Source organism: Lithobates pipiens, unplaced genomic scaffold, assembly GCF_037356315.1.
Source record: "Lithobates pipiens isolate NorthernLeopardFrog02 unplaced genomic scaffold, aLitPip1_a1.2 Scaffold_19, whole genome shotgun sequence".
In the NCBI taxonomy this organism is placed as follows: Eukaryota; Metazoa; Chordata; class Amphibia; order Anura; family Ranidae; genus Lithobates; species Lithobates pipiens.
In genome coordinates, this window is record NW_027507764.1 from 507,123,524 (window position 1) to 507,150,657 (window position 27,134).

Sequence of the window (27,134 nt, forward strand, 5' to 3'; positions counted from 1 at the left end):
ATTGTAATGCTGGCTTTAAAAAGCTTGGATGAGAAGGTAAAAAAATTGCTTGTCCAACCATTGGATGGTGCCTTCATGGACTTATTTTGTTTGAGTGCCAAGACGAGGCATTGATTTTTGTAGAATGAACATTCTACTTCAGGATTAACTTGGAGCCTAGGTTCACACTGTGCACCTCATGTAAATCACACAGGAATCACTCCACATTCCTGTGCAAATCACATCTGATTTTGTGTGGTGCGATTTGAGCCCATTCATTTTGGGCAGAACACAGTTCGATTGCTATGTATTGCTGGACCACTGTTCAAGCTGCAATAAGGAAGTATCTAAAGATACCCTTTTTGGCTTTCTTGATGAGACCCAGTGACAATAAGAGTATTACAATAGGGGAAATGTTGAGAGAATGGGATTCCAATGGTCTCTGTATAGATCAGCCCTTCTCAACCTTTTCAACACAGAGGAACCCTGGGAAAAAACGTTCCAGTCTCAGGGAACCCCTGATAAAAATGACTATATTTACAACCTGCATAGGCATGTGCACATGGTGTGTCAAGTGTGCCTGGGCACACCCTAATCACCTCATGCGCCTTGCTGCCTGGTGTTACCTCTCACAGTGCTTCCGTCTTCCCTCCTATCCTTTCCTGTTGGCTGCTGCTACAGGCGCACAGGGGAACGTTTTAGGATGGAGACCGGGGGAAGGGGTCAGATAAATATGTAATTTACTGGCCCCATCCTTTTCTGAATAAACACAGTGAGTGATTGCTCCCGATTACTCACTGTGTTCATTCATAACTGAAGCATAGTAAACTGTTTCACTGTGTAGTGCAGCTGAGGCTGCAGAGAAAGGGGCTGGGGAATCTGTCCTCAGTCCCTTTCTCTGTTTCAAAAGTGAGGTATCGGGGGTCTGATATTTCAACAAAGCTCCCCAACAGGGCTCCTAATAAAAAATAAAAAAACTGTAAAAAAAACAAAAAACAATAAAATTAAATAGTAGAAACAAACACGGACACTGACCATTGTCCTTCTGACACCATCCTCTTCCCTACAGACAAAGTCCACTGCTCTACCGACTGACACCATATATATACACAGACACACGTGTGTTTGAGCTTTGAGGTGCACACCTATGACAACTCATGATACATTAGTGTGATGGTCAGTGGGAAGAATGTGCCTTACACTTATAGACATTGGTAGGAATTACCCCCTTACAGATAGCTAATAATGATCATTGGTGTCAATGGGAACTTACCAGAAATCTGAGAGTCAGAAATTGCTCATTGCTTAAGGAACCCCTTAGCAACCTTCTGGAGGAACCCTAGAATTTCACAGAAGCTTGGTTGAGAAACCCTGGTTTAGATTACGAGGACCTAGTCTCAGATTTTTTTTTTAATGGGACCACAGAACCACCAGATATGAAGCATTGCTTTGGGATGATTCAGACATCTCCAGAACTGGTCAGTGAGCGAAGGTAGATTTGGTGAAGTGTGGTGTGTGGTGAGACACCAGCAGGTAAAAAAGTAAAGGAGAAGTCCAGCCTGAGTTCGTTTGGCTGGGCTTCTCCTATAGGTCACAGGAGTGCATGTCGTTTTGCACTCCTTTGACCCGTCACAGAAATCAGTCCAGGCACCACATAATCACGACAATAAAGTCTGGATCCGCCAGGTGCCTGGACTGATACCCGTGTCGGCGAGGCGCTGTGAGCCTGAGACGGCTGCTCCCCACTCCTCCACAGCTCAGCACTCCAGTGAGTGTGGAGGAGTAGATCAGGAGAGCTGTTGATTGACAGTCAGCAGCTCTCTTCCCGGGAAGGCGAAAGAACCGAGCCATTGGTGGTGTTCGATTACTTGTTTCTCAGTGAAGAGGCGGCGGGGGACTATACCTAGGGTAAGTATGATGGGGTGGGGTGGAAAAAACCCACTTCTCTTTTAAAGCGCTGCTGTAATTTTATTCATGAAAACCATTATTAAAAAAGAACTACTTCTGTCAAGGACGTCTTGTTTTTCTTCAGGCTTCTGATTAAAGGTCTACAGTATAGATATTCCAAATATACTTTCACCAGCTCACACTGATGTGTGAAGTGTGTCACGACTTCACTTAGATGTGTCAATTCCCTCTTAAGCCCTGAGCATTATTATATAGCCCATTATTGTTAAACAGAAATTACCATTCAAGTTTGTCAGGGAGAAAAACATTTTATTTAATTGCATCTCTCTGTTGTTCTACATATACAGTACATTAGATCCTGAAAAATGTTTTTAAAACATAGTAGATGAAGTGATAAACACTGTATAATATAATCAGTTGACAAGAAAAGTATGGGAATCGCAGAAAAAAAATCGTACTCCCCTAGATGGCCGCAGCACAGATCCCAGCTGCAGCTGTTCCCTGCCATCACTAAGACCGAGAACTGAGCGAACAAACATCGCTGATCGCTCAGCTCTTGGTCCTCAGCCTGCAGAGAGCTGGTGACTGTCACGTGTTCACTCATCTGCCCCTCCAGTGCTCACTCGAGCGCCAGGCTGTGGAGCGGGTGTGAGCGGCTGGCTCTGGCTCTCAGTGGCTCACTGAGAGGCAGAGCCAGTCTGCCAGTCTAACTGTGAAGTTAGCTGACAATTGATTTCATTTAAATTATTGTGATCATTTCTTTAAATCAAAAAAGGTTTTTATTGAGCATGTCAATAAACAACAACTTCCAATGAACAAGCACATACAGGATTTTTTCAACTAGTAACATATGTTTGTTTACATCTGCCGCTCTGTAGAGGTGAATCGAGGGTCGGATTGGGTAGGGCCGATCGTGTAATCAGGGCCTAAACTGCTTTCACACTGATGTGCATAGTGCACCTGTGTCTATCCTGTGGGTTAACTGAACTGTGCCACATGTGGCCCCCAGGCCACTGGTTGGCCACCCCTGCTATAGAGGGACCTGCAGTCTGCTTACATAATTTGCAGTTTTTTATATATACTATGATTCTGTATTTGCCAAATATGCTGCAGAAATCTCCCTCCACTGAGTCTGGCTGCAACCATTTTAACAATGGGCAGCTAAAGCTGCTGCCTGTTCACTTCCTGGATTTACACAGACACACAGAGGCATGCCTCTAGCTCTGCAGCTCTCATTGGCCTTCTTATGACTCATCCCACCTCCCTTTCTGGCAAACTCTCAGGAGAGTGAGAGAGAGAGCTGTGCATGTGTCGTAAGCCTAGGCTTTTTACCAGACAATAAACAGGAAGTGGGCTGTATGAGGTATTTACTGGCAGAAAAAAAAAAATTATACTATCCAAAGTTAAAACAACAAGGGCAGAAGATTTAATAGATGGAAAGTTGAAAAAAATTTCTGAAGTCCCACTTTAATAACTTTGAGTCGGACAAAATCCCTCCTGAGATGTGTGCAAACCTGGTGGCCAACTACAAGAAGCGTCTGACCTCTGTGATTGCCAACAAGGGTTTTGCCACCAAGTACCGTATTTTTCGGACCATAAGACAGAAATATTAGGGGGGAAACTTCTTATTGTGCGAATATATGACAGGCACAGCCTCCGCCCCCCGTTGCCGCTGGCACCGCCCCCACCAACACTGGCACCGCCCCCCGCCGCCACCACCGGAAGAGAGGCAGAAGAGCGGGGGAAAGACATCCAACCCCCCATGGGTGCCGGGCGATCTCCTGGCTGGGCCTGACGCAGAAAACAGAGCATTCGGCTGCTCGGGCTGTCTTCTGTCAGGTGGATGGGATAACATCAGGTAAGGCTGTGTTTGTGGCAATGGTCACGCTGTGTTTATGGCACTGGTCAAGCTACATTTCATGGGCACTGGAATATATTTCAGTACACCATTTGGTTCAGAATATATATTTTTTTTCTTGTTTTCCTCTAAAAACCTAGGTGCGTCTTATGGAGCGAAAAATACGGTACTAAGTCATTCACTCGTTAAAATGCAAATCAATTTATAACTTTTTTGAAATGTGTTTTTATGTATTATTGTGGAATTTTGTGTTGCTTATTCTGTTTTCACTGTTAAAATAACCCCACCATTAAAATTATAGACTGATAATTTCTTTGTCAGTGTACACAATTGGCAGGGGATCAAATACTTTTTTTCCCGTGTGTGTGTGTGTGTGTGTATAGAGATAGATATTTATCCTTATCTTTGTTGTTAATAAAAAAGATATATATACACCCTCTCCCTCTCTTTTTTTTTTTTATATATATCTATATTTATCAACAACAAAAATAAGGATATATAGCATATATATATATATATATAATCTCCTTATTTTTGTTGTTGATAAATAGATATTTTTTATATATATCTATATCTCTAGCTATGGAGATATAGCATATATATATATATATATATATATATATATATATATATATATATATATATATATATTATATATATATATATATCTCCCCCTCTCTCCCTCTCTTTCTCTCCCTCTCTCTCTCTCTCTCTCTCTCTCTCTCTCTCTCTCTCTCTCTCTCTCTCTCTCTCTCTCTCTCTCTCTCTCTCTCTCTCTCTCTCTCTCTCTCTCTCTCTCTCTCTCTCTCTCTCTCTCTCTCCCTCTCCCTCCCTCCCTCTCTCCCCCCCCTCCTCTCCTCTCTCTCTCTCTCTCTCCCCCACTCCCTCCCTCCCTCCCTCTCTCCCCCCCCCTCCTCTCCTCTCTCTCTCTCCTCTCTCTCTCTCCTCTCTCCCCCCCTCTCTCTCTCTCCTCTCTCCCCCCCTCTCTCTCTCTCCTCTCTCTCTCTCCTCTCTCTCTCTCCTCTCTCCCCCCTCTCTCTCCTCTCTCTCTCCTCTCTCCCCCCTCTCTCTCCCCCCTCTCTCTCTCTCTCTCTCTCCCCTCTCTCTCTTATTTATATATATAATTTTTGTTGTTGTTAATAAATATATAAATTCTCTCTCTCTCCTATATATTTGTTAACGATAATGAGGATAAATATCTCATACATACATATATACACATATATATATATATATATATATATATATATATATATATATATATTACACACACACACACACACACAAAATATTTATTCATTTGAATTATTTTATTTTTGTTCTACAGGAGTAAACGTATTGATTTTGTTATATTTTTCCACAAAAATGGAATTGCCCTTTAAATGTATGGCGCGTCAACCGATCGTTGTGACTTTCAGATTTATATTTTTCCTGGATAGTGATCAATAATATGATCATATATTAAATGTGTTCTGTGTATGGCTGCCATTACTGTTGTGATTGAAATTTTGCAGCGTACAGTAAAATGATGCCACAAAAGGAGCCTCTACAAAGTCTTGCCAGTAATCTGTATGGTGGGGAAGTGGGCAGATGTTTTCTTTTAGGCCACAAACCCTTTTCCTGCATCCGGCAACAAAGCAGAGCAGCCAGTGTAACCAGTCCCTGTGTCTGACCATCTGCTTCTGACAGGTTTAGCATGTAACTGGCCAGCTTGAAGAATGACTATTGTATTAGGTATGTTAATTGTAATCCCTGAACAGGGGAATGCGTGGGACAATCCTGTGCAATCCCCGGGGCGTATTGCTCTATGGACACTTCCCTGCAGGGATACAACTCCTACCTAGATGTGTTTAATGGATACGTTGATGTTATGTGGGTTAAACTGTCAAATCGCTGCTATTAGCATTAAACGTGCATTTGTCACACCCCTGCTGTAGACGGTGCAGTAGATTGCTCTGCTGATGTCGATTCTAAGCCTGTAACTTCCTTGTAGAAGCCGGTGTGACAGTGGGAGGAGAGACTGCAGGCGAGCTGACTGAAATGGGGAATGCTCAGAAAAAGTTTCCTAAGAGAGCCTTTGAAAAGAAGGAAGAAGCCGATCAGACCCCCAAGCACACCAAGGCTAGCAATCAGAATGGAGTGAAGAACGACCGCGGCAATCTACAGGCAAAGGATCCTCCTGAAGGCAAGACTAAGCCTGGACATGGCAGCACACAAGCCCCCGCCACCGAGGTCACATCCCGGACTGGCAGCCAGGGAGACAAGCTGGAATCTGAGCTCCTTTCCCCATCAGCAAGGCTGAAAGCCCAAGGCAACCAGCTCTTTAAGAATGGCCAGTTTGGGGAGGCTGCCGTCAAATACTCCGAGGCGATTGAAAATCTCAAGAACGCAGGTCAGTTTTATCTGCATGCTGGTATTTCCAATGACAGGCTTTGAATTTTGACAGGGACGGGCCATGCAGCGGTTATCAAAATGCAGGTCAGGAATCCGCTGATTGTTTGTTTGTTTGTTTGTTTTTTTTATAAGCCGAATGTGTTTTAATTGTCAGTTTTAGTGCTGTGGTCGCATAGTATTAGTGCTTATCAGAGGGCTGCGCTACCTGGTTTGTGGATACTGCAGTGGCAGCAGATTGTGCTGCAGTGCTGCTGCCTCTCGGCTTGTCTAGATACTAATGCATCTCTCTAATACTCCAGGAGCCGAGGACGCCGAGGAGCTGGGAATCCTCTATTCCAACAGAGCCGCCTGTCACCTCAAGGATGGGAATAGCTTACAGTGCATTGAAGACTGCAACAAGTAAGTCACAGATGACGACATGCTTTACTGACCGCTGCATTCAAAGTGGTATTAAACCCAAAAGATAACATTTATTGTATTGCAATTTACCAGATCTTAGATGTGGTGGCTGCATAAAGGGGTTCTAAAGCCTGAGGGTTTTTTTACCTTAATGCAGGGATATGCAATTAGCGGACCTCCAGCTGTTGCAGAACTACAAGTCCCATGAAGCATAGCAAGACTGACAGCGACAAGCATGACACCCAGAGGCAGAGGCATGATGGGACTTGTAGTTTTGCAATAGCTGGAGGTTTGCTAATTGCATATCCCTACCTTAAAGAGGGAGTCCACCTAAGTTTTTTTTTAATTAAAAGCCAGCAGCTACTCTGTTGTATATTATGTACTTAACCTATTGTCAAATACTCTATTGTATGTTCAATAAAATCTTTTTGACAAGGAAAAGCCAGCAGCTACAAATACTGCAGCTGCTGACTTTTCTTTTAATTCTAATTTTATTGACAATTTTAAGAAATTTACATAACCAACAAACAACTAAACACAAAAACAAAAAAAAAAATACACATAATCCACATCCTATAAATAATAATAATAAAGAACATACCACATTATAATAAAATATAAAACATATACCCACCCACTGCCAAACCCTATCAAGAGGCAGCGAGGAAAAAAAAAAAAAAAAAGAAGAAAACAATTAGAACTACCCGAAATGACTACTCAAACCAACGTCACCTTGCTCAACCCAACTCTGCACCAATTTTCAGATCCTATCTACAACCTCCAATCAGATTCCGTAATTCACGGGATTCCCTTAACATCTTCCACAGCCGCCAAATTTGACAACATTGTTTGTAAGTGTCCGTCTCCTGCGACAAGAGAGTCTCCATCCTCACAATATAATCCATCTCTGAAATCCACTCAGTCAACGATGGAGCATGTGCCGACCACCAATGGCGCAGTATAACCACTCTTGCAGCTGCTGACTTTTAATAAATGGACACTTACCTTTCCTGGAGTCCAGCGATGTCGGCAGCCGAAGCATTCGCTTGGCACACGCCTGCTGCCGGCGCCATTCTTGGTGAGGGAATCAGGAAGCGAAGCGCTGCAGCTTCACTTCCCGGTTCCCTACTGCGCATGCGCGAGTCGCGCAGCGCAATGAGAATGGTCTGTGCTGTCTTTTGGACCTGTGTGTGTCCCAGCAGACAGAGCAGCGGGACAGGAAGAGGCATAGACTCCCACGGGAATCTATGCCCGGAAGTGTGTGCAAATACCTGTCTTAGACAGGTATCTGCACCCCCCCTCCCCCCTGAAAGGTGTCAGATGTGACGCCGGAGGGGGGAGGGTTCCGAAAAGCAAAGTTTCATTTTTTATGTGAACCTCCGCTTTAATGCATTCTAAGAAAAACTGTGCTGCAGGATCCCCCCCCCCCCTTATTCTTACCTGATCCCGACCAGATCCTGCGATCGCTCCTGCTGCTGTCTCCCTTCTCACTGGGCAGATTGATAGTAGCGAAAGCCATTGGCTCCTACTGCTGTCAATCAAATGCTGTGACAAGGGAGCTGGGTCGAACCGTTTGGGTCTATTTGTCCGACGGATTTTGTCCGAAACTGTTGCGCACACACACAGTCGGACAAAGTTGTCAGAAAAGCCGATCGTACTTAACTTAACTTCATTATTAGAATGGGACTACGTTCACGCTAGTAGCCATTAGCTTTGATCTAGGAATTTGATCTGAGCATGCGTGGCACTTTGTCCGATCAGAATTCTCTACACATGTTTGGACAAAGTCCGATCGGATCATGTTGTCGGAAAATTTTATAGCCCAGTTGGAAAACTGGGTCCGTCGGATACTCCGACGGAAACAGTCCGATGGAGCCCACACACTGTCAGGATTAACCGACAACACGGTCCTATCGGACATTGTCCATCAGAATGTCCGACCATGTACAAGGGCTTAGGGGGTTGAGGAAAACCATTTTACCAGGGGTGCTTACAATGGTCAGCTTTTATTTATTTACATAGAACCTTAAAAATGGCATGCAGTATCTCACAAATGTGAGTACACCCCTCACCTTTTTGTAAATATTTTATTATATCTTTTCATGTGACAACACAGCTTGTATAAGGGCCGGTTCACACAGCGGGCGATGCGAGGCGACACGACTCGCCTCGCTCCCGCAAGTCGCCCCCGTTCTGTACAATGGAACCGTTCTGAGAGGAGCGACTCGAGTCGCTCCGACTCAGAAAAAAGGTTCCTGTACTACTTTCGGGCGACCTCGGGGCGACTTGCATTGACTTCTATACAGAAGTCATTTGCAAGTCGCCGCCGAGGCCGCTGCAGGTCGCGGCGAGGCAAGTCGGAGTCGCCTCGCCTCGCCTGCAGTGTGAACCGGCCCTAAGGGTGTAAATTTGCTGTCCCCTCAAAATAACTCAAAACACAGCCACAAGGCTGACTCCCTGCCCTTTTAACCTCTGCAGCAATCATACATCTATTTCCCAAAGACAACCTCTGGATATGACGCTGAGCATGTGCACTCAACTTCTTTGGTCGACCATGGCGAGGTCTGTTCTGAGTGGAACCTGTCCTGTTAAACCGCTGTATGGTCTTGGCCGCCATGCTGCAGCTCAGTTTCAGGGTCTTGGCAATCTTCTTATAGCCTAGGCCAGTGATGGCCAACCTTGGCACCCCCTGATGTTTTGGAACTACATTTCCCATGATGCTCCACTACACTACAGAGTGCATTAGCATCATGGGAAATGTAGTTCCAAAACATCTGGGGTGCCAAGGTTCGCCATCATTGGCCTAGGCCATCTTTTGTAGAGCAACAATTCTTTTTTTCAGGTCCTCAGAGAGCGATAACACCAAATTGAACCCATCTGCTCCCCATTCACACCTGAGACCTTGTAACACTAACGAGTCACATGACACCGGGGAGGGGAAATGGCTAATTGGGCCCAATTCGGACATTTTCACTTAGGGGTGTACTCACTTGTTGCCAGCGGTTTAGGACATAGTTATTTTGAGGGAACAGCAAATGTACACTGTTATACAAGCTGTACACTCACTACTTTACATTGTAGCAAAGTGTAATTTCTTCAGTGGTGTCACATGAAAAGATAGACTAAAACAGTTACAAAAATGTATGAATAATATATTTACAAAACTGTGAGGGGTGTACTTTTGTGACATACTGTATGTAACCTTATGTAAATCCCAAAATGAACAAATCTGTTGCTGTAATTGCTTAGCCACTTAAGCCCCGGACCATTTGGCTGGCCAGACCACTTTTTGAGATTTGGCACCGGTCGTGCGACGTGGCTCCCAAACAAAATTGACGTCCATTGTTCCTACATATAGAGCTTTCTTTTGGTGGTATTTGATCACCTCTGCGGTATTTATTTTTTGCGCTATAAACAAAAAAAGAGCGCCAATTTTGAAAAAAACGCATTATTTTTTACTTTTTGCAATAATAAATATCCCCCAAAAATATATAAAAAAAAAATTTTTTCCTCAGTTTAGGCCGATACGTATTCTTCTACATATTTTTGGTTAAAAAAAATTGCAATATGGGATTGATTGGTTTGCGCAAAATTTATTTCGTCTACAAAATGGGGGATAGTTTTATGGCATTTTTATTAAGATTTTTTTTCTTACTAGTAATGGCGGCAATCACCATTTTTTATCATGACTGTGACATTATGGCGGACACATCGGACAATTGTGACACATTTTTGGGACCATTGGCATTAATACAGCGATCAGTGGGATTAAAATTGCATTGATTACTGTAAAAATGTCACTGGCAGTGAAGGGGTTAACACTAGGGGGCAGGGGAGGGGTTAATGTGTATTCTATTTTGTGTGCTAACTGAAGGGGGGATGGGACTGTGCAGGGAAACGAACAGATCGCTGTCCATTCTCTGTATGGACAGACGATCTGACAGTTCCCTGCTCAGAGAATCGGAAACTGTGTGTTTACACACACACAGCTGCTGGATCTCCGTGTGCCCCGAGCGGGAGCCCGGCGGCGATCGTGACCGCCATGCACTCACATCTCCTCAGGGAGCAAGCGGGTGTGCACGCGCCCCCTAGTGGCGGTTTATGTTACCGACGTAACATAACGGCGATTTGCACAGGCGAACCATGCTGCCGCAGTACAACTGCGGCGGCTGGTCGGCATGTGGTTAAAAAGTGTTAGCTGGAGTTTGGTTTCAATTTGTTTAGCGTATCTAAATTTGCTACTACATCCCTGCCCCCAGACTGTCAATGCTGCTGTCTAAAGGTGTCTCTGTTGCTTCATCCAGAGTGGAGGGCTCTAATGCAGAAGATGTGTTACCGGTCAGATCACCAGATGAAAACAGAGGGGATAAAAGCCTAAAAAAAAAAAGATGCAGGCACCACATCTAATGATTAGTAAGCTGCAATATGTTACATATTTGGTTTTGGAATTTAATACCACTTTAAAGAACTCCAATAATCCCGACTGGAGACATCAGGTCTAGGCGAGTGTATTGGTGTTGTTTGCCCTGCAGGCCTTCCATTCATAGATGTGGCTGCTGTGTGTCCTCACAGTAACTGCTGGGCCCATAGACATCTATAAGGATTGCTTTGGCACCCATAGAAATTACAAAGAGGCATGCAGTGGCTAAATTTGACCGCTTCATTTCACGACTCCAGCCTGATTTCCCATCTAGGGATCGGTGGATTATTCTTTTCATTTTTTTTAGTTTGGGTTGTCACCAGGACCTTCATAAACCCCTTGTGGTAGTGAAATCTCTGCCCCATCATTTCCAACTTTTAGGGGGCTCACCGTTCCTGCTAAATGTTGTCAATATTTTACAATAGAGAGTGCAGCAGGAAGAGCTAAACTGCATTATTGGAGGCAGAGCTGGAAATCCCTGCAGGGACCTCCCAAAGAAGAAAGCTAGGGGGGGGGGGGGGGGGTTTGATTCTACATATCCATCCATAGCTGGCATATCAGCTTTTTGTGGATCAGCCTGTTTTCGGAGGCACAGAACTGCATGTGTAGTCACAGCAAAGCCTTTACATGTTATGTGATCAGGGAGATCAAAGGTCAGGCCTGACAGTAGAACGGGAATTCTTTGAACGCAATCACATTACATATCTGTTGTCTAATATAAAGCTCTAGCATTTAACCAAATAACACAGTAGCCTTCCATGGGATTTTTTGGGCAGATTCTAGATTGACAGCAGAAATAAGATATATACACAAAAACCTTGAAGCCATAAATAACGCCACAGTCAATTTTATGCCAAGTTTGGCATTTGCGACTTGATTTATGAAGATTGGGGCAAGGTTATTTAATCTTAAGGGGTGGTGATTGTTCCGTGCCGTTTACTGCAAACAAATCCAGTTTTTTGGCCCTTAAGAGAAGCAGAACTCGCCCCTCAGTATGTATGGCATTTATATAAAATCGGTGTGCTAGCTGCCCTTGGAGGCAACAAAATGATCCCTCGATTAGATTGTGTTCATGTGAAAGGGTTATGAATCTCTCCAAATTGTTCACATACAGTATATTATCCATTAACTTTACTGACAACCAGGGGCGATGATAGGTCTACAAAAGGTCTGGGGCTAGAGCCCATAGCAGCGTAGTAAAGAAAGTCATAGACTTTGGCGGGCATGCACATGTATATAGAGTAATATACGTGTGCGTGTGTATATATCCCCAGAGAGCCCCTCACTTACTGTATATCAGGGTCCCCAGAGAGCCCCCCCCTTACATCAGAGTCCCCAGAGAGCCTCCCCTTGCATTAGGGTCTCCAGAGAGTCTCCCCTTAAATCAGGGTCCCCAGAGAGCCTCTCCCTTGCATCAGGGTCCCCAGAAAGCCTCCCACTTACATCAGGGTCTCCCCAGAGAGTCTCCCCTCCCCTTGGGGACCCTTGCAGAGACTCGGGGCTATGGGCCCCAGATTTGAGGCTATAGGCCCAAAAGCCACCCCAAACAACGCCACTGCTGACAACACTTCCACAAACTGCTATTAAGCAATTATGGAAAAAAACTCATACAACTGATATTTGTTGCTTCTTTGCACTTGTGATCTTGCACACTGCAATACATTATTTCAAAGAACTGTGGCATCATTGTGTATGATTGCAAAATCACAGTAACTGTAAAAGTCCAGCCATATAGTTAAAGTGGTCGTAAAGTCAAAATTTTTATTTTATTTTTATCTTAATGCAATCTCTGTATTGAGCTTAAAAACCTTCCAATATCGCTTCCCCCCCCCCCCCCAAATACTCACTCGATCCAGCGATGCACCCATCTGTAGCGCCACTGCTCTCTTCCTGCTGTCACAGGACACACTGAGAGCAGTAGGAACCATTGACTGCTGTCAGTCAAATCCTGTGAGGAGGGATATGGATGCACACTCCTTGGGTCGGGAGCATGCCAGCATATGTGCCCCCATAGCACATGGCTTACCATGGGAGCACACGCAGGAGAGGTGGCATGGACAGCGCTGGCGGGGGGACTTCAGGCAGCTCTGTGCAAAACACTTGCACAGTGCAGGTAAGTATACCCTCCCTTTTTTTTATTAAAAACAAAAAACCAAAAAAAAAAAACTCTACAATCACTTCAGGGAGGAGGAGGGAAAAATTATTCTGGGGAACTTATGTCTCTGATTTCTCATCAGGCTCCACTCACTGTCAATGGCACTACTTGCAAGGGAGCTGTTCACTGTGAAGCTGACAGTATCCTTAACAACCAGTGGCAGGTTGGGAGGGGGATAGTGCTAGCAAACATACCGTTCTGATACACAGTGTATAGAGACAGGCACTCTGTCGATCTCTGTATAAAAACTAAGACCCCTTTCACACCAAGGGCGTTTTGCAGGCGCTATAGCGTTAGAAATAGCGTCTGCAATCCGCCCTAAAACAGCTGCACCATTGTCTTTAGTGTGAAAGCTCCTTCACCGCTGCTCCTCATTGAAATCAGTGGGGCAGCTCTGTAATACCGCCGGCAAAACGCCATTATTGCAGCATATTGCCGGCGGTTTTAACCCTTTCTCGGCCGCTAGCAGGGGGTAAAAGCGGCCGAAATGCGCTGCAAATCCAACGGTAAAATGCCGCTAAAGATAGCGGCATTTTACCGCCGACGCTATGGGCGGCATGGTGTGAAAGGGGTCTTGCAGTTGGTCTTTTGGTGGTATTAAACTTAAGGATAAAAAAAAGCTTTTCTTCTGCCATAAATGCTTCCTCCTGCTTGTCAGTGGCAATGTACACTGAGCCGTGCATGTGCAGCTCATAATATTTTATGGTACCTGCTCTGTGCTGTGGTGGTGTGTATTCTGTGAGCATGCGCTGGACTGACACCATCGCAGTCCGGCCAAGCAGATGAACAGAGCAAACACGGAAGGAAGATTGGGTGAGGATGGAAGCTTCTCCACGCTGACAGTGTAGCGCTGGAGGGCTACCTTTAAAAAAAACATCTTTTATAATGTGCTAGTATGGCTTGTATAATGGCACATTATGGCATAAAGCTGCAAGGGGCCTGGGTAAAAATTAAAAAAAAAGATTACTACCTACCTGAAACTGCCACACGTTTCTATAAAGCTACTAAAATTGGCAACAGGGCTTCTTCAATCTTTTTTTCTTCTGTAATAAAAAAAAACTTTTTTTTTTTTATTTGACCGCCTTTGGCCCTGATATAATTTAAAATGTAGTAATGAGCTCCGGGTCTTGTGAAGTCACAGTCTTTAATGCCATTACTCATCAGTGTGTTTTTTTTTCAATTGATTGAGGTTAATGAATGGACATTACCGTCTGCAGATGATGTTAAGTAAGTTTACACTAAACCCTGAGTAATCTGTTGGGGTGGAGCAAGTCAGAACTGCGATTTTGGTGACAACTCTACATTTTGAATTTCCTGTCACTTAATGTCATGGTGACCATCAGTTCAAATAAAGCCGGTGAACCTACCTAGCGGGGACAGCAATAACCACTTGGCAAGTTTTCTAATCCTTCCCTACTTTATCTAACAATTAGAACAAATGCCTATGCATACACTTTGATTTATATTCATTACTTGAGGTTTATTTTCCTTTCTTCTCACTGCTTTGTTTGCGATTTATGTTGAAATCCGCAGTCACAATTATTGGAGAGAATTGCGTGTCAGTGTGTTTTCAATACCATGTTTACTTTTATAAGAAACACCCAGTATTCACTGCAAAATACCAGAAAACACGTCTGACCACTATTGGGATGACACACACTCACATTTTATTCAGAAGATCTGCTTGGATATCGCCATGGGCTGTATCTGTAAGAATGTCTGAGGAAAGGACTGTTTAACCACTTCAGCCCCGGAAGATTTTACCCCCTTCCTGACCAGAGCACTTTTTAAAATTTGGCACTGAATCGCTTTAACTGACAATTACGTGGGTATGCAATGCTGTTCCCAAATGAAATTTGCGTCCTTTTTTCCCCACAAATAGAGCTTTCTTTTGGTGGGATTTGATCACCTCTGCGGTTTTTATTTTTTGCGCTGTAAACAAAAAAAAAGCCACAATTTTGGGAAAAAAAACTATTTTTTTACTTTTTGCTATAATAAATATCTCCCAAATAAAAAAACAAAACAAATTTCTTCATCAGTTTAAGCCAATATATATTCTTCTATATATTTTTGCTAAAAAAAACAATAAGCGTATATGGATTGGTTTGCGCAAAAGTTATAGCTTCTACAAACTATGGGAAAGATTTAGGGCATTTTTATTATTAATTGTAATGGCGGTAATCTGCTATTTATTTATTTTATTTTTGTGGTATTACAATGGACAGATCCAACACTTTTGACACATTTTGAGACCATTGACATTTATACAGCGATCGTTGCTATAAATATGCACTAATTACTGTTTAAATGTCACTGGTAGGAAAGGGGTTAACACTAGAGGGCAATCGAGGGGTTAAATGTGTGTTCCCTAGATTCTATTCTAACTGTATAGGAATAGGACTGACTGGGGGAGGAGACATATCGTTATTCCTTCTTAGTAGGAACAAACAATATGTCTCTCCCTGACAGAACAGGGATTTGTGTGTTTACACACACAAATCCCCGTGCTGGCTCTCGTGCACATGATCGCGTCTGGCCAGTGGCGATCGTGCCTGCTGGCCACGCGAATCAGGTCTCCCGCTGTGCAGCAGGTGCACGCGTGCCTCCAGAAAACTATATAGCTGTAAATGGTGGGCCAACTCCATATTGAACCCTACCGACTAAGAGTGGGATGCCAGTATAGTTCATGTGCGTGTAAAGGCAGGTGTCCCCATACTTTTGACAATATAGTGTTACTTAAGGGCTCAATTTACACCAGAATCTGCAAGACTGCATTGGGTGGCTATTCCAGCGCAGCCCCACCACAAGACAAGGCAGAATGTCTCCTGTCTCCTATGTGGCCGTTTCTCACCATCACATTGCAGTGGTGTGTGCTGAAAAGATTTCCAGCAGGCCATATTTTCCAGCAGAGCATAGTGTGGGGCAATCCACTGCCTCGCACCACATGGCCGACCAATAGAATCAAAATGTGGCATTGTCCGATGCGCTGCGATTGCCACTCCAGCATTGCAGTCACCCCCCTGCATCAAGGAAGGAATTAACAGTGAGGTGACCAGGAGGATGGGGAGAAGAGGTCTAGGACTGACTTCAATGCATGTACAGTATGTGGTTTGGGCTGAAACCCTCATGATGCCCTGCAATCCTGTTTGTACAGGAGGAGCTCAGCTGTGCAAGACAGCCATATGGACATAAGCTGGGCCACCCCTGCAGGAGCTTCCTGTAATGAGGACCGGTCACTGCTGCTCTGGGCATGGTGACTGGTCTTGTCTCCGCCCCTTCGGGTAGTTTTCTGCAGGCAGCCAGTAGTGGGTGGGCGTGCTAGGCCCCTCGCACGGCTCTGCTGTCTGCACAGGCTATGTACTGCACAGTGATGATGTCACAGCTACTTTTACAAGCTACTACCTGTTTTTTAAATTCATTTTTTGCACACTACGTGGATTTATATGTAAATACGATTTTTTTCTTTGTGGAATTTTGCTAAATGTTAGGGACATGGATCTGCACTGTGGTGTGGAAATGCACTGCCAATTAGGCCATAGATCAGTGCCCCTTGGTCACTATAGTTGTATTGGCTTTGGTTTAATGGAACCAATTATGTGTGTCGTTGTGAACTCTGGCTCATCCCACACAATCGGTACCTTTCTCATCTTCATTGATGGTTCCAATTATTCTTGGCCAGATGCTTTGGCACAGTAGTCTGTTCCCCAGTGTAGAGTAAAGCTACATGAGCACAATTACCTGTGTAGGAAAATCATTCCTGGAGATGCCTAGAATAGGGATTATTAGTCTCTGTAGGATTGATTGCATGTGGCAGTACAGGGTTACTGCATTCCTAGAGGATGTTTCTGCTGCATCATGGGTGACCTCCAATGTGGCTGGGTCCGTACATCCAATATTTACAGGTTTATGAAGAACAAACAGAATCCAGATCATGTGTACAGGGATCTCATGGGAGTTTTTACAAACCATAAATCTATTATTTTGGTCTCTAGCCATGCATGCCACCATCAGTCGGTGTAAGTTTAGAAAAAGTGGGATCCTCCTTAAATTCGGCATACAGCCCATTGAATCTGAAGTGTAATCTTATATTTTTTACTCCCGGGTTTCTTTTTTTCCTCTCATCAATATGCTAATACATTTTTTAAATAAAATTTTCTGTATTTATTACATACTTTATTTTAGACCTATTGATGTCATTGCTGTATCTCTGTTCTTCTCTGTGCAATCCAGGCAGATCGTGTTTGGTGAGAAGAGCAGGCCGGGTGCTGTACATTGCTTTCTGAAAATATCACAGCACCTTGTCTCCGTACTCCTCTCAGTTCCCATGCAAGCACTGGGGTGACTCTTTGAAAGGAGTTATGCAATATTAAAATGCCTTGAATATCACCGGAGGAGTGGACATTCCTAGATAGGCTGCATTTGCATTCAGACTGTCCCATGTAATTCTGAGCCTCTATAATTGAATAAACTGAAATGCAATGGATCAGAGAAAGTCAGATTGCGGGGGGGGGGGGGGGGGGGGGGGGGGAGTGCTAAAGGATGCAGGAAATGAGGTGGGCTCTTTCTGACTTCTGACGAAAAAACATAGAAAGGCACATAGAAGTTTCTCTGGTTAAAAAAAGGGTGACATGAGGCATCTTGTGGTATTTACACTTTAACCACTTACTTACTGGGCACTTAAACCCCCCTCCTATCCACACCAATTTTCAGCTTTCAGCGCTGATGCACTTTGAATGAAAATTGCGCGGTCAACACTGTACCCAAATGATGATGTACGATTTTTATTTTTTGTTAAAAAAAAATGTAAAAAGACCGAATAAAAAAAAATATATATTTTTTTATTTTGTTATAAAATTTTTAAATGGGTGATTTTTGTCCGTCATTAATTTACGCTGATGAGGCGGCACTGATGGGTGGCAGTGATGGACACTGATCGGTTACACTGATAGGCAGCACTTCTAGGTGGTACTGATTGGCACCACTGGTGGGCATTGATAGGTGGCACTTGTGGGCACTTTCAGATGGCATAAATGAGGCATAATTGTCTCTTCCGTTTCAGGACCAATGTCCCTTTTAAGATGAGCTGGTGATCGGCTTAGTTTTTCTGCTCCTGAGGAGAAAAAAATAACGATCACCAAGCTGATCACATGGTAAGGGGCTGGGACCGGCCTGTAACTCAGATCGGTGATCACCCGAGTATCAGTGACTCGGTGATCACAGCGCACGTGCACAGGAGAAGCCGTCATATGACGGCCTCCCGGGAATTCACATCTGTGCTGTAGCCGTCATTCAGTCATAACGCGGATGTTAAGTGGTTAAAAATGATAAAAGGGAGTAAGGCTGGGTTCACACAGGTCCAGCTACGGTTTGCAGTCCGGTGTTCTGTGGGTATGTGTTTACTGGTTCAGGTGCACATTTTTCCCTGAATTTGCACCTGAACCAGACCCAAAAACGCACAGGACCCTTTTCAAATTCGCACTGCAGTCCCCCGGACATGTGTGAACCGGCTCCATTGAAAGCCGGTCACACTCACATGTTATGCGAATTTGGATGCGGTGTAAAACGCATCCAATTTGCATATATGTGAACCCAGCCTTAAAGTGGTTGTATACTCAATTTTTTAACTTTTACCTACAGGAAAGCCTATAATAAGGCTTACCTGTAGGTAAAAAAAATATCTCCTAAACCTGTACGGTTTGGGAGATATTCCCCTCGGTATGCGCCGCTGACTGCAGCGGCGCATGCGCACAAGGGGATTCTCGGCCTGAAAATCCGGCAGTGGCCAGCCGGCCGGAATGAAATCTCCCGCGCGCATGCGCGGGAGTGACGATATCGCAGCTCCGGCCACTCACAGCGCCGGAGCCGTGATACCCGGAAGAAACGCCGAGGGAGCATGTCAGCTCCCTCGGCGTGGATCGGGCCAGATGTCGGGGCCTCGTTCTAAGGTAAGTATTTCATACTAGCATACTAGCTCATTATGCCTTTTGCTTTGCAGGTGTAAAAAAAAAAAAAAAAATTGCGGGTTTACTACCGCTTTAAGGTTTACATTACAAATAACTGCATTACATTGGCCATACCATGTAGGTGGTTTGTTCTTTATCACTGAACACCCTAAGGCAGTGATGGTGACCCTTAGCACCCCAGATGTTTTGGAACTACAGTTCCCATGACCTTGTGCATTATCCTTTAATGTATTTTATTAAAAAGGTGAATTAAAAACTACTCACAAACGTGGAAGAAAAAACGCAATATAAAAAGCCTTCAGATGAAGGCCATCACGATTACAGACTCCAGATGGTAATGTAGAAGATTATAAGGGCCACTGCTGGCTGGCACATTTCGAAGGAATACCTTCTTCCTCAGAGCCCCTTCCTCCTTTGACTGCTAGGATATCCCTATCCTGGAGGGCCGCAAGGCCTGAGACGTTGTCCATTACAAACTCTAGCCCACCCGGTTGACTCACTAGTGCGCGGGAGTCTTCGTTTTCTGCATTTCCCATGATGCTCAGCTACACTGCAGAGTGCATGAGCATCATGGGAAATGTAGTTCCTAAATATCTCGGGTGCCAAGGTTCGCCATCATTACCCTAAGGGCTCATTCACACATAATGAAATGCGCTTATCGATGCCGGATCTTGCTGCCAGAAGCTGGTAGCTTGATCTTGTGTAAAATGTTGTCCAAAATCTGTATGCATGTAAATGTTTCTGGAATGTTTACAAGCATACAGCGCAAATGTGCTAGAGCTATATGTATTTGGTCAACAATGTGGTGCGGAGCGTCTTTCAGTTATTCATAATTTATACCACCATGGGACTGACTCATTCAGTGCTGACATGTAAACATCAATTGTGTGTAACTAGCGGCAGAGACTGCTGATAAGGCGCTATTATTCACGTGCTGGCAGCAGCCACGGCTAATAGTGCCACCTTCCTCATAGCAACAAAGGATACTAGGTAGCTTGAGCTGCATGCCTCCTATTGTCTTTCATTAGTAGAAGGCAGCAAGCTCCAATAGAGTGCATTTAGGCTGTATACTATACACATGTAAACATTAGCCCAAATGTTTACATGCATATACTGTAAATTACACCAAAATACTCTTCCCTATATGTGGGAGTTAGTGGTTTTAGGATTATGGTTTTAATTGCTGCTCTAGTGAATGGAACTAAATGCGCCCATGTGCATGGAAGCATTCCGGGGAATTGACTAATGCTGCATACACACGACCGGACTAGGGACCGACGGACTTCCTGACAGAATTCGGGCGGAGCTCCGACGGACTTTCCAAACGAACAGACTTGCCCACACATAACTGAGTTCCGGCGGACTCATCAACATGGGAACAAGGTGCTTTGGTTTGGGTGGCCCGCAGGGTGCCCCCCTTCCCCAAAGCACCCAGCCCCCATATTGAGTGCATGCGGCCTGGTACAGTTCAGGAGGGGGGGCGCTCGCTTGCCCCCACCCCTTTTCCTGACCGGCTGGGCTGTGTGCTCAGATAAGGGTCTGGTATGAATTTTGAGGGGACCCCCACGCCGTTTTATTCGGTGTAGGGGGTTCCCCTTAAAATCCGTACCAGGCAGCGGGGCTCGTAAGGTGTCAATCTCGAGGATAAAAGCCACGAGATTGACTTCCTTTTCTAGTGCCATTGTAACTGATCACGTTCAAAATGAACGGACTTTAGTCCATGTGTGGGCAAGTCTGTTCATTTGGAAGTCCGCCGAACCCTAGTCTGCTGGAAAGTCCGGTCGTGTGTACGCAGCATAAGTTCTTCTGACAAGGATGCTGGTATTTTTGGTTGCTATATCTTCAGCAAGGAGGTTTTTGGAGTTGACTGCTCTTTCTTGTAAAGAGCCAAATTTGATTATTCATGTGGACAGAGTGGTGTTGCGCCCTCGTCCAGGCTTTTTGCCAAAAGTGATTTCAGGTTTTCACCTGGACTTAGATATTGGCCTGCCATCATTTTTTCCAAAACCATGTTCCGGGGAAGAAAAGTCACTACATTGTCTTGATGGGGTGAGAGCAGCGAGAATCTATTTAAAGACAACTGCTCACATTCTTAAGACTGATGTCTTATTTATTCTGCCAGAGCGTCCTAAGAAAGGACAGGCAGCATCGAAATCCACTGTCGCCAAGTGGATCGGCAAGTTATAATTCAAACGTATAATTAAGGGGTAAGATCTCCCTTTTCAAAGTTAAGACACTCTCTACCAGGGCGGTTAGTGCTTCTTGGGCAGTGTGTCACCAGGCCTCCATGGCTCAGACCTGTAAGGCCGCAATTTGGTCTTCAGTAAATACATTTACAAAAATTTTATCCGGTGGATGTAAGGAGGTATGAGGTTATTGCCTTTGGGCGCAGTATGCTGCAGGCAGCAGTAAAAGTCCTCAAGTCTGGGGGTGCTCTGTGGGTTGTCTCTCCTTCCCCTCAAGTAGCATTGCTATGGGACGTCCCATTAAGTAATTACTTAAGGCTCTGTGTCCCATGAGGTACGATAAAGAAAATAGGATTTTTATTGCAGCTTACCTGTAAAATCCTTTTCTTGGAGTACATCATGAGACACAGAGGTCCCTCCCCTCTTTTGGGATTTAAGTATATTGCTTTGCTACAAAAACTGATGTTCTCCTGGAAGGAGGAGGGGTTATATAGGGAGTGAACTTCCTTGATTGGGTATACCAGTCTCAACACCTGAAGGTGGCTCATAACCCATTAAGTAATTACTTAGGGCGCTGTGTTCCATGATGTACTCCAAGAAAAGGATTTTACAGGCAAGCTGTTATAAAAATCCTATTTTTACACTTGCAGAAAAGATTAGTGTACTTCTGAGAGCTGATATTTGACATCACACCACCCCACTGTCTTGCTTCAGTGACATAGCCACTAGCTATGTTGAACAATACCCCCAAATACATTATTAGTGTGTTGCTTTATACTGTAGAAATATAGGTCGAGTGCTACGAAGACACTATGCATAGCAAATAATGTAATTCTATCTGTAACTAGGATCTGGCATTGCGTTGATTTGCATTTCTAAGGTAAATGTTTTACATTAGAAAAGCAAGTTTCTCAGTTTTTCAGCGCATTTCCCTTTGTAAACACAAATGCTTCTATGTGTTATGGTTTTCTTTTCTTGTATTAAAACCAAACAACAAAAATTTACTCTGTGGCAGGTTACCTATCCTTCTACGTGGTGGCTGCATTTGTTTTCTTTTTAAGCCTTTTTTTCTTCATTTTCACCTGGTAATCCTGCCAGTAAGTCTGTTATTTTTTTTAGCTTCCTTTAACAGACCAAGCTGTCCAGTTAAAGGGGCAATTAGAAGGTTGGGAAAACCATTACTAACTGGGTACTTACTTACAATGATCAGCTTTTATTTATTTATGTAAAAACTTTAGCCCAAACGGAGAAAAGAAAACTGTTGCTGTAAATGCTGTAAAGTGTTAGCTGGAGTTTGGCTTTAATGTGTTAGGCAAGTCCATCTAAATCTGATAGTTCATTACCCTCTCCCCATATTGACAATGCTGCTGTCCAAAGGTTGCTCCATTTTTCCTCCATACACAGTGGAAACGCCCTAAAGGCTTGTTCATACGTGAGGTTGGAGGGTGGTAAAACAATGCTTTTGAGGCATGTTTTTACTGCCTCCCAAACGATTCCACTTCAGCTGCAGAAGCAGCGACTAGGGGTGTATGCATGCCGCAACTGTGCCGCAAAGAAGGAGGAATATGGGATGGAAATAGAGGGAATAATGCCCTGAGCCTAAAGGAAGGGAGGAAAAGAAAAAGATAATGTAGTAGGTGTTAGGCCCATATAGAAGGAGCATTACAATGCCAGAAATGGGAGTCATGAGTCTGGAATGGGTTTTGGAGGATGACCAGATTTTGATATGTAGCACCCTGGAGTTTAGACAGGTATGCTCCTCACAAATTTACTTGCCAGGAGTAGTTATCTTGGTTGATTGTTAGAGATCCATTGATTTCTCCCTAGGTTTGGCCTTGTTGTACTTGTCTCTTCTAACACTGGGTAGCTGGGTACTTGGTGGTACTAGATATTAGAAAGGCAATCCAAGGTCAATTTATGGGTATGTGTGGTATCTCAGCCAATGGACAGGGGTTTTCTTGACTCCCTTGGCCTGCGGGGAGAGCCTATATACTCGGGTGGAGTCAAGTGATCGATGGCTGTCTGGGTGGAGGTGTATTGTGTGCCCTGGGCTGCTAGGCCGGACATTGGGCCTATTCCAGGCGTGTCTGGCTCATAGGCTGTCTGAGGGCCTATCCAAAAGCAAGAGAGCAGCGCAGGGTTGGGATTGCGGCTTGCAGTCCAGCCAAAAGTGGCAGTTCTGCCGGCCCGAGAACCTGTCAGTGGTCAGATGTAAAGGGGAAGATGTCACTGCTAGGGACCAACCACCTTGTTACCAGGGACCACAGAGAGTAACTGAAGCAAGTAACGGAGAAGTATTCTCATAAAACGGGCACGGTGGAGAATTGGGAAACTTCAAGCGGTGATCAAACCAGAGACTCAGCCAGCGGAGGTGACGCTTGCAGAGCAGTCTTTTGTGCCAATCTAGGCACCGAACAGGCCAATAGGGTGAAGCTTGAGAAGTATCGGGAGTGCCAAGCTGACCCAGCAGAGAGGCGGGGCTGGCGCTTGAGGAAGATACTACTGTGAAGATTGGAGGAGCTCAAGGGATTCTGTGGCAGTGAGTCAGTGTGTCTAGTGAGAGACCGGGATCTCAGTTGGCTGAAGAACTACAAGGAGAAGTTGTTGTGAAGGTGAAAGAACTGTTACGTTTGTGTTGGGGACCGTTAAAGACTGTTGCCATAGGAGACTGCATTCTTACACATGCAGATGTGGCTTCTTGCTGGAGGCCTTTTCCCTGCATGGCTGTCCTCCTATTGAAGTCTCGGAGTTTGCTAATTGAACTTGCAACTACTGAAGGGTGTGCTGGCCCTAACCCTCTTTCCCCCATAAAAGTTTGTTAGAGAAATAAACATCTCTTTTGCATTCAAGAAGTGTCTGGTGCCCAATAACTTTATCCATCTCTTGCACCCACTATGTCTCACAAGCAACCCACCACATACAGAAGGATGTCTGCTATCTCTGGCCCTGAAGATCAGACTGAAGGAGGCCAGAGACCTTGCTACAGATACATCAAAGCAAGAATTTCTATAGTGCAAGAAATTCCCATGAGATATGCTGGTCCTGAATAGTGAAAGACTATTGCTTTCCTCTAAGGCAGGCAATAGATTATGTGATTATCTTTCCTTCAATCACGGGTTGCATGACGAAAATCACTTGATTTCCCCATCAACACAGTCAGTGTTTGGAGGAATCCCTCCCGCAAAGTCATCCCTGCCAGTTCAACACAGAAATTATTGCCAGTGGCTATATAAACATGATAACAAACCCGACATACTGGTTACCTGCTCATAGATGGATCGAATTTCAGCCTGAGCCGTCTGAGATTCTAACCATCTATGGCCTGCTTATTTCACATCTATCCCTTGGGACCATGTCTCCCACTAATTTAATCTTATCCCTCCCGAGCTCCATTGTTCCCTTTTTATTTAACCACCTCAATATCGCAGCATAGCCAAGACGATTACAGCGCTGCTCTCTTATTCTGGGAGGGGGTCCATGGCCCCCTGAGGCATGTATTGGGTGTGCTCTGTGACCGCTGGGTCCTTTGGACACAGCTGATCATAGATCAAATTAAAGGGCCAATCACAGTGGCCCTTTAACATGTGATCAGTTGTGTCCAATCACAGCTGATCACATCTAAAAAAACTTTCCGTTATGGAATTCCTTTCCTCATGCGCTGTCACTGCCTATCAGTGCTCACCAGTGCCCTTAACCACTTGCCTACAGGGCACTTGCACCTCCATCCGGCCCAGGCAATTTTCAGCTTTCAGCACTGTCGCACTTTGAATGACAATTGCGCGGTCATGCTACACTGTACCCAAACACATTTTTTATTTTTTTTTGTTATCATTTTCTTCACACAACTAGAGCTTCCTTTTGGTGGTATTTAATCACTGCTAGGTTTTAATTTGTTAATAAATTTTGTAACTAAGTAACTTATCGCCTTCACTGATGTGCGCTGATGAGTCAGCACTGATAGGCTGAACTAATGGGCACTGATAAGGCGGCACTTATGGGCACTGATTAGGTAGCACTGATGAGGAGGCACTAATGTCACACTTTTGGGCACTGATAGGTGGCACTGAGTACTGATAGGCGGAACTGGTGGGCACTGATAGGTGGCACGGATAGGTGGTGCGACACTGATGGGCATTACTGCTGGGCATTGATTGACAGCAGTGATGGGCAGCACTGACTGGCATTACTAATGGACACTGATTGCTGTCACTGGTGGGCACTGATTTGTGACACTATATTGTAATTAGGGCACTGATGATTATATTCCTAGATGTCCCCCTGCGTGGAGATGCCGCTGATCATCTCTCCTCGCCACACACTCGGTCAGTGTGAGGCGAGGAGAGCCGATCACTGGCACTTCTTTGTTTACATGTGACCGGCTGTGATTGGACACAGCTGATCACATGGTTAAAGAGCCACGGATGCAGCTCTTTACAAAGATCGGTGTCCTAGCAACATGGCACGGCCGCGATCGCTGTGCACCCCCGTGGGCGTGGCCATACTGGGATGCCGTCATGTGAAGTCGTCCCAGAACGAGAGCCGGCCTGCTGTCCTTTGATGGCGGGCGACCAGCAAGCAGTTACAGAGGAACTGCAGTCTGCTCACATAATTTGTAATAAAAACATCTTTGTCATTCTGAAACGTCCCTCCAATCACTTTGCATATTATTTTATATATACTCTGATTCTGTACTGTGCCAAATGTGCTGCAAAAATCTCCCTCCACTAAGTCTGGCTGCGGCCATTTTAACTGTGGGCAGCTGAAGCTGCTGCCTGTTCACTTCCTTGATTTAGACAGACACAGAGAGGTACACCTCCAGCTCTGCAGCTTTCATTGGCTCTCTTATGACTCCACCCCCTTCCTGGCAAGCTCTCATGAGAGTGAGAGAGCTGTGCAAGATGTCATAAGCCTAGGCTTTTTACCAGAAAAGAGACAGGAAGTGGGCTGTATAAGGTATTTACTGACAGAAAAAATTGTTTTACTATCCAAAGTTAAAATAACAAGGGCAGAATCACCATTACTTGCTGTGGCCAGCATCACACCTGGCTCCTTCAACTTTGTCCTGCGTATGTGAGTGGAGGGATTGTAACTTATTGCAATGAATAAAAACTGGAGCTCTCATGTTTTGGATTGGCTGTATCAAATCTCATTCATTCCTGGATTCATAAATAATAGTGCCTGGTATTGTGTGCCAAATCTACTAAACAGGATCCCACCTAACAGACACATAAATGAAGTGCGGCACAACTTGTGTATGTCTGCACACCTCTGGCTGGTAGACATTTGCAATTTGTTTAGTTACGAATTATTTTTCAGCCGATTCGGGATAGTCTTTCATTTGGAAGCATCCGAATGAACGAAAGACTCTTTTGACGAATCCATGCAAAAAAGAATTGTCAGAACGAAAATCCGAAAGAATGGAAAACAATTTAACCTACAAATTTAACGAATCAATAACATTCAGATTATTTTTGTTTTTCGGATTTTCTATTTAAATTATTAACTTTTATTATAGTTTTTACCATTATTATTATTGTTCCTATTGATTATTATAAACTATAAAATTATAGGTAAAATAGCTGAAGTCAGTATTTCTCCTATTCAGGTCTCTGCGCCATAGCAGCTAATTTGGGATAGATTAGATTTACATTTTTATTGGAATTTCCTTTAAAATTTGGCTAAAGTAACTGTTCGTGAACATTACGAATGAATCTGAAGTTACGATCTATGCGAGGTAATGAATGCCACATCGAAACAAATGGAATGCAACAAATATAAATGCACCTGAATTTACGAATTATCTGAAGTAGCGAATGCTGAATCTAAACGAATGGAATGGAACAAATACAAATGCATCCGAAGTAACAAATGG

General features: G+C 44.3%; 1 protein-coding gene across 2 annotated transcripts in view; it reads left to right on the forward strand.

Moving 5' to 3' along the window:
• The window catches only part of SPAG1 (sperm associated antigen 1), a 127,217-nt gene that overhangs the window by 49,815 nt on the left and 50,268 nt on the right, over positions 1 to 27,134 (forward strand). For both annotated transcript variants that reach the window (XM_077493104.1, XM_077493103.1), the window contains exons 11-12: positions 5,739 to 6,137; positions 6,439 to 6,538. In XM_077493104.1, coding sequence (XP_077349230.1) covers positions 5,739 to 6,137; positions 6,439 to 6,538 — 499 coding nt within the window. The remainder of the gene's footprint in view (positions 1 to 5,738; positions 6,138 to 6,438; positions 6,539 to 27,134) is intronic.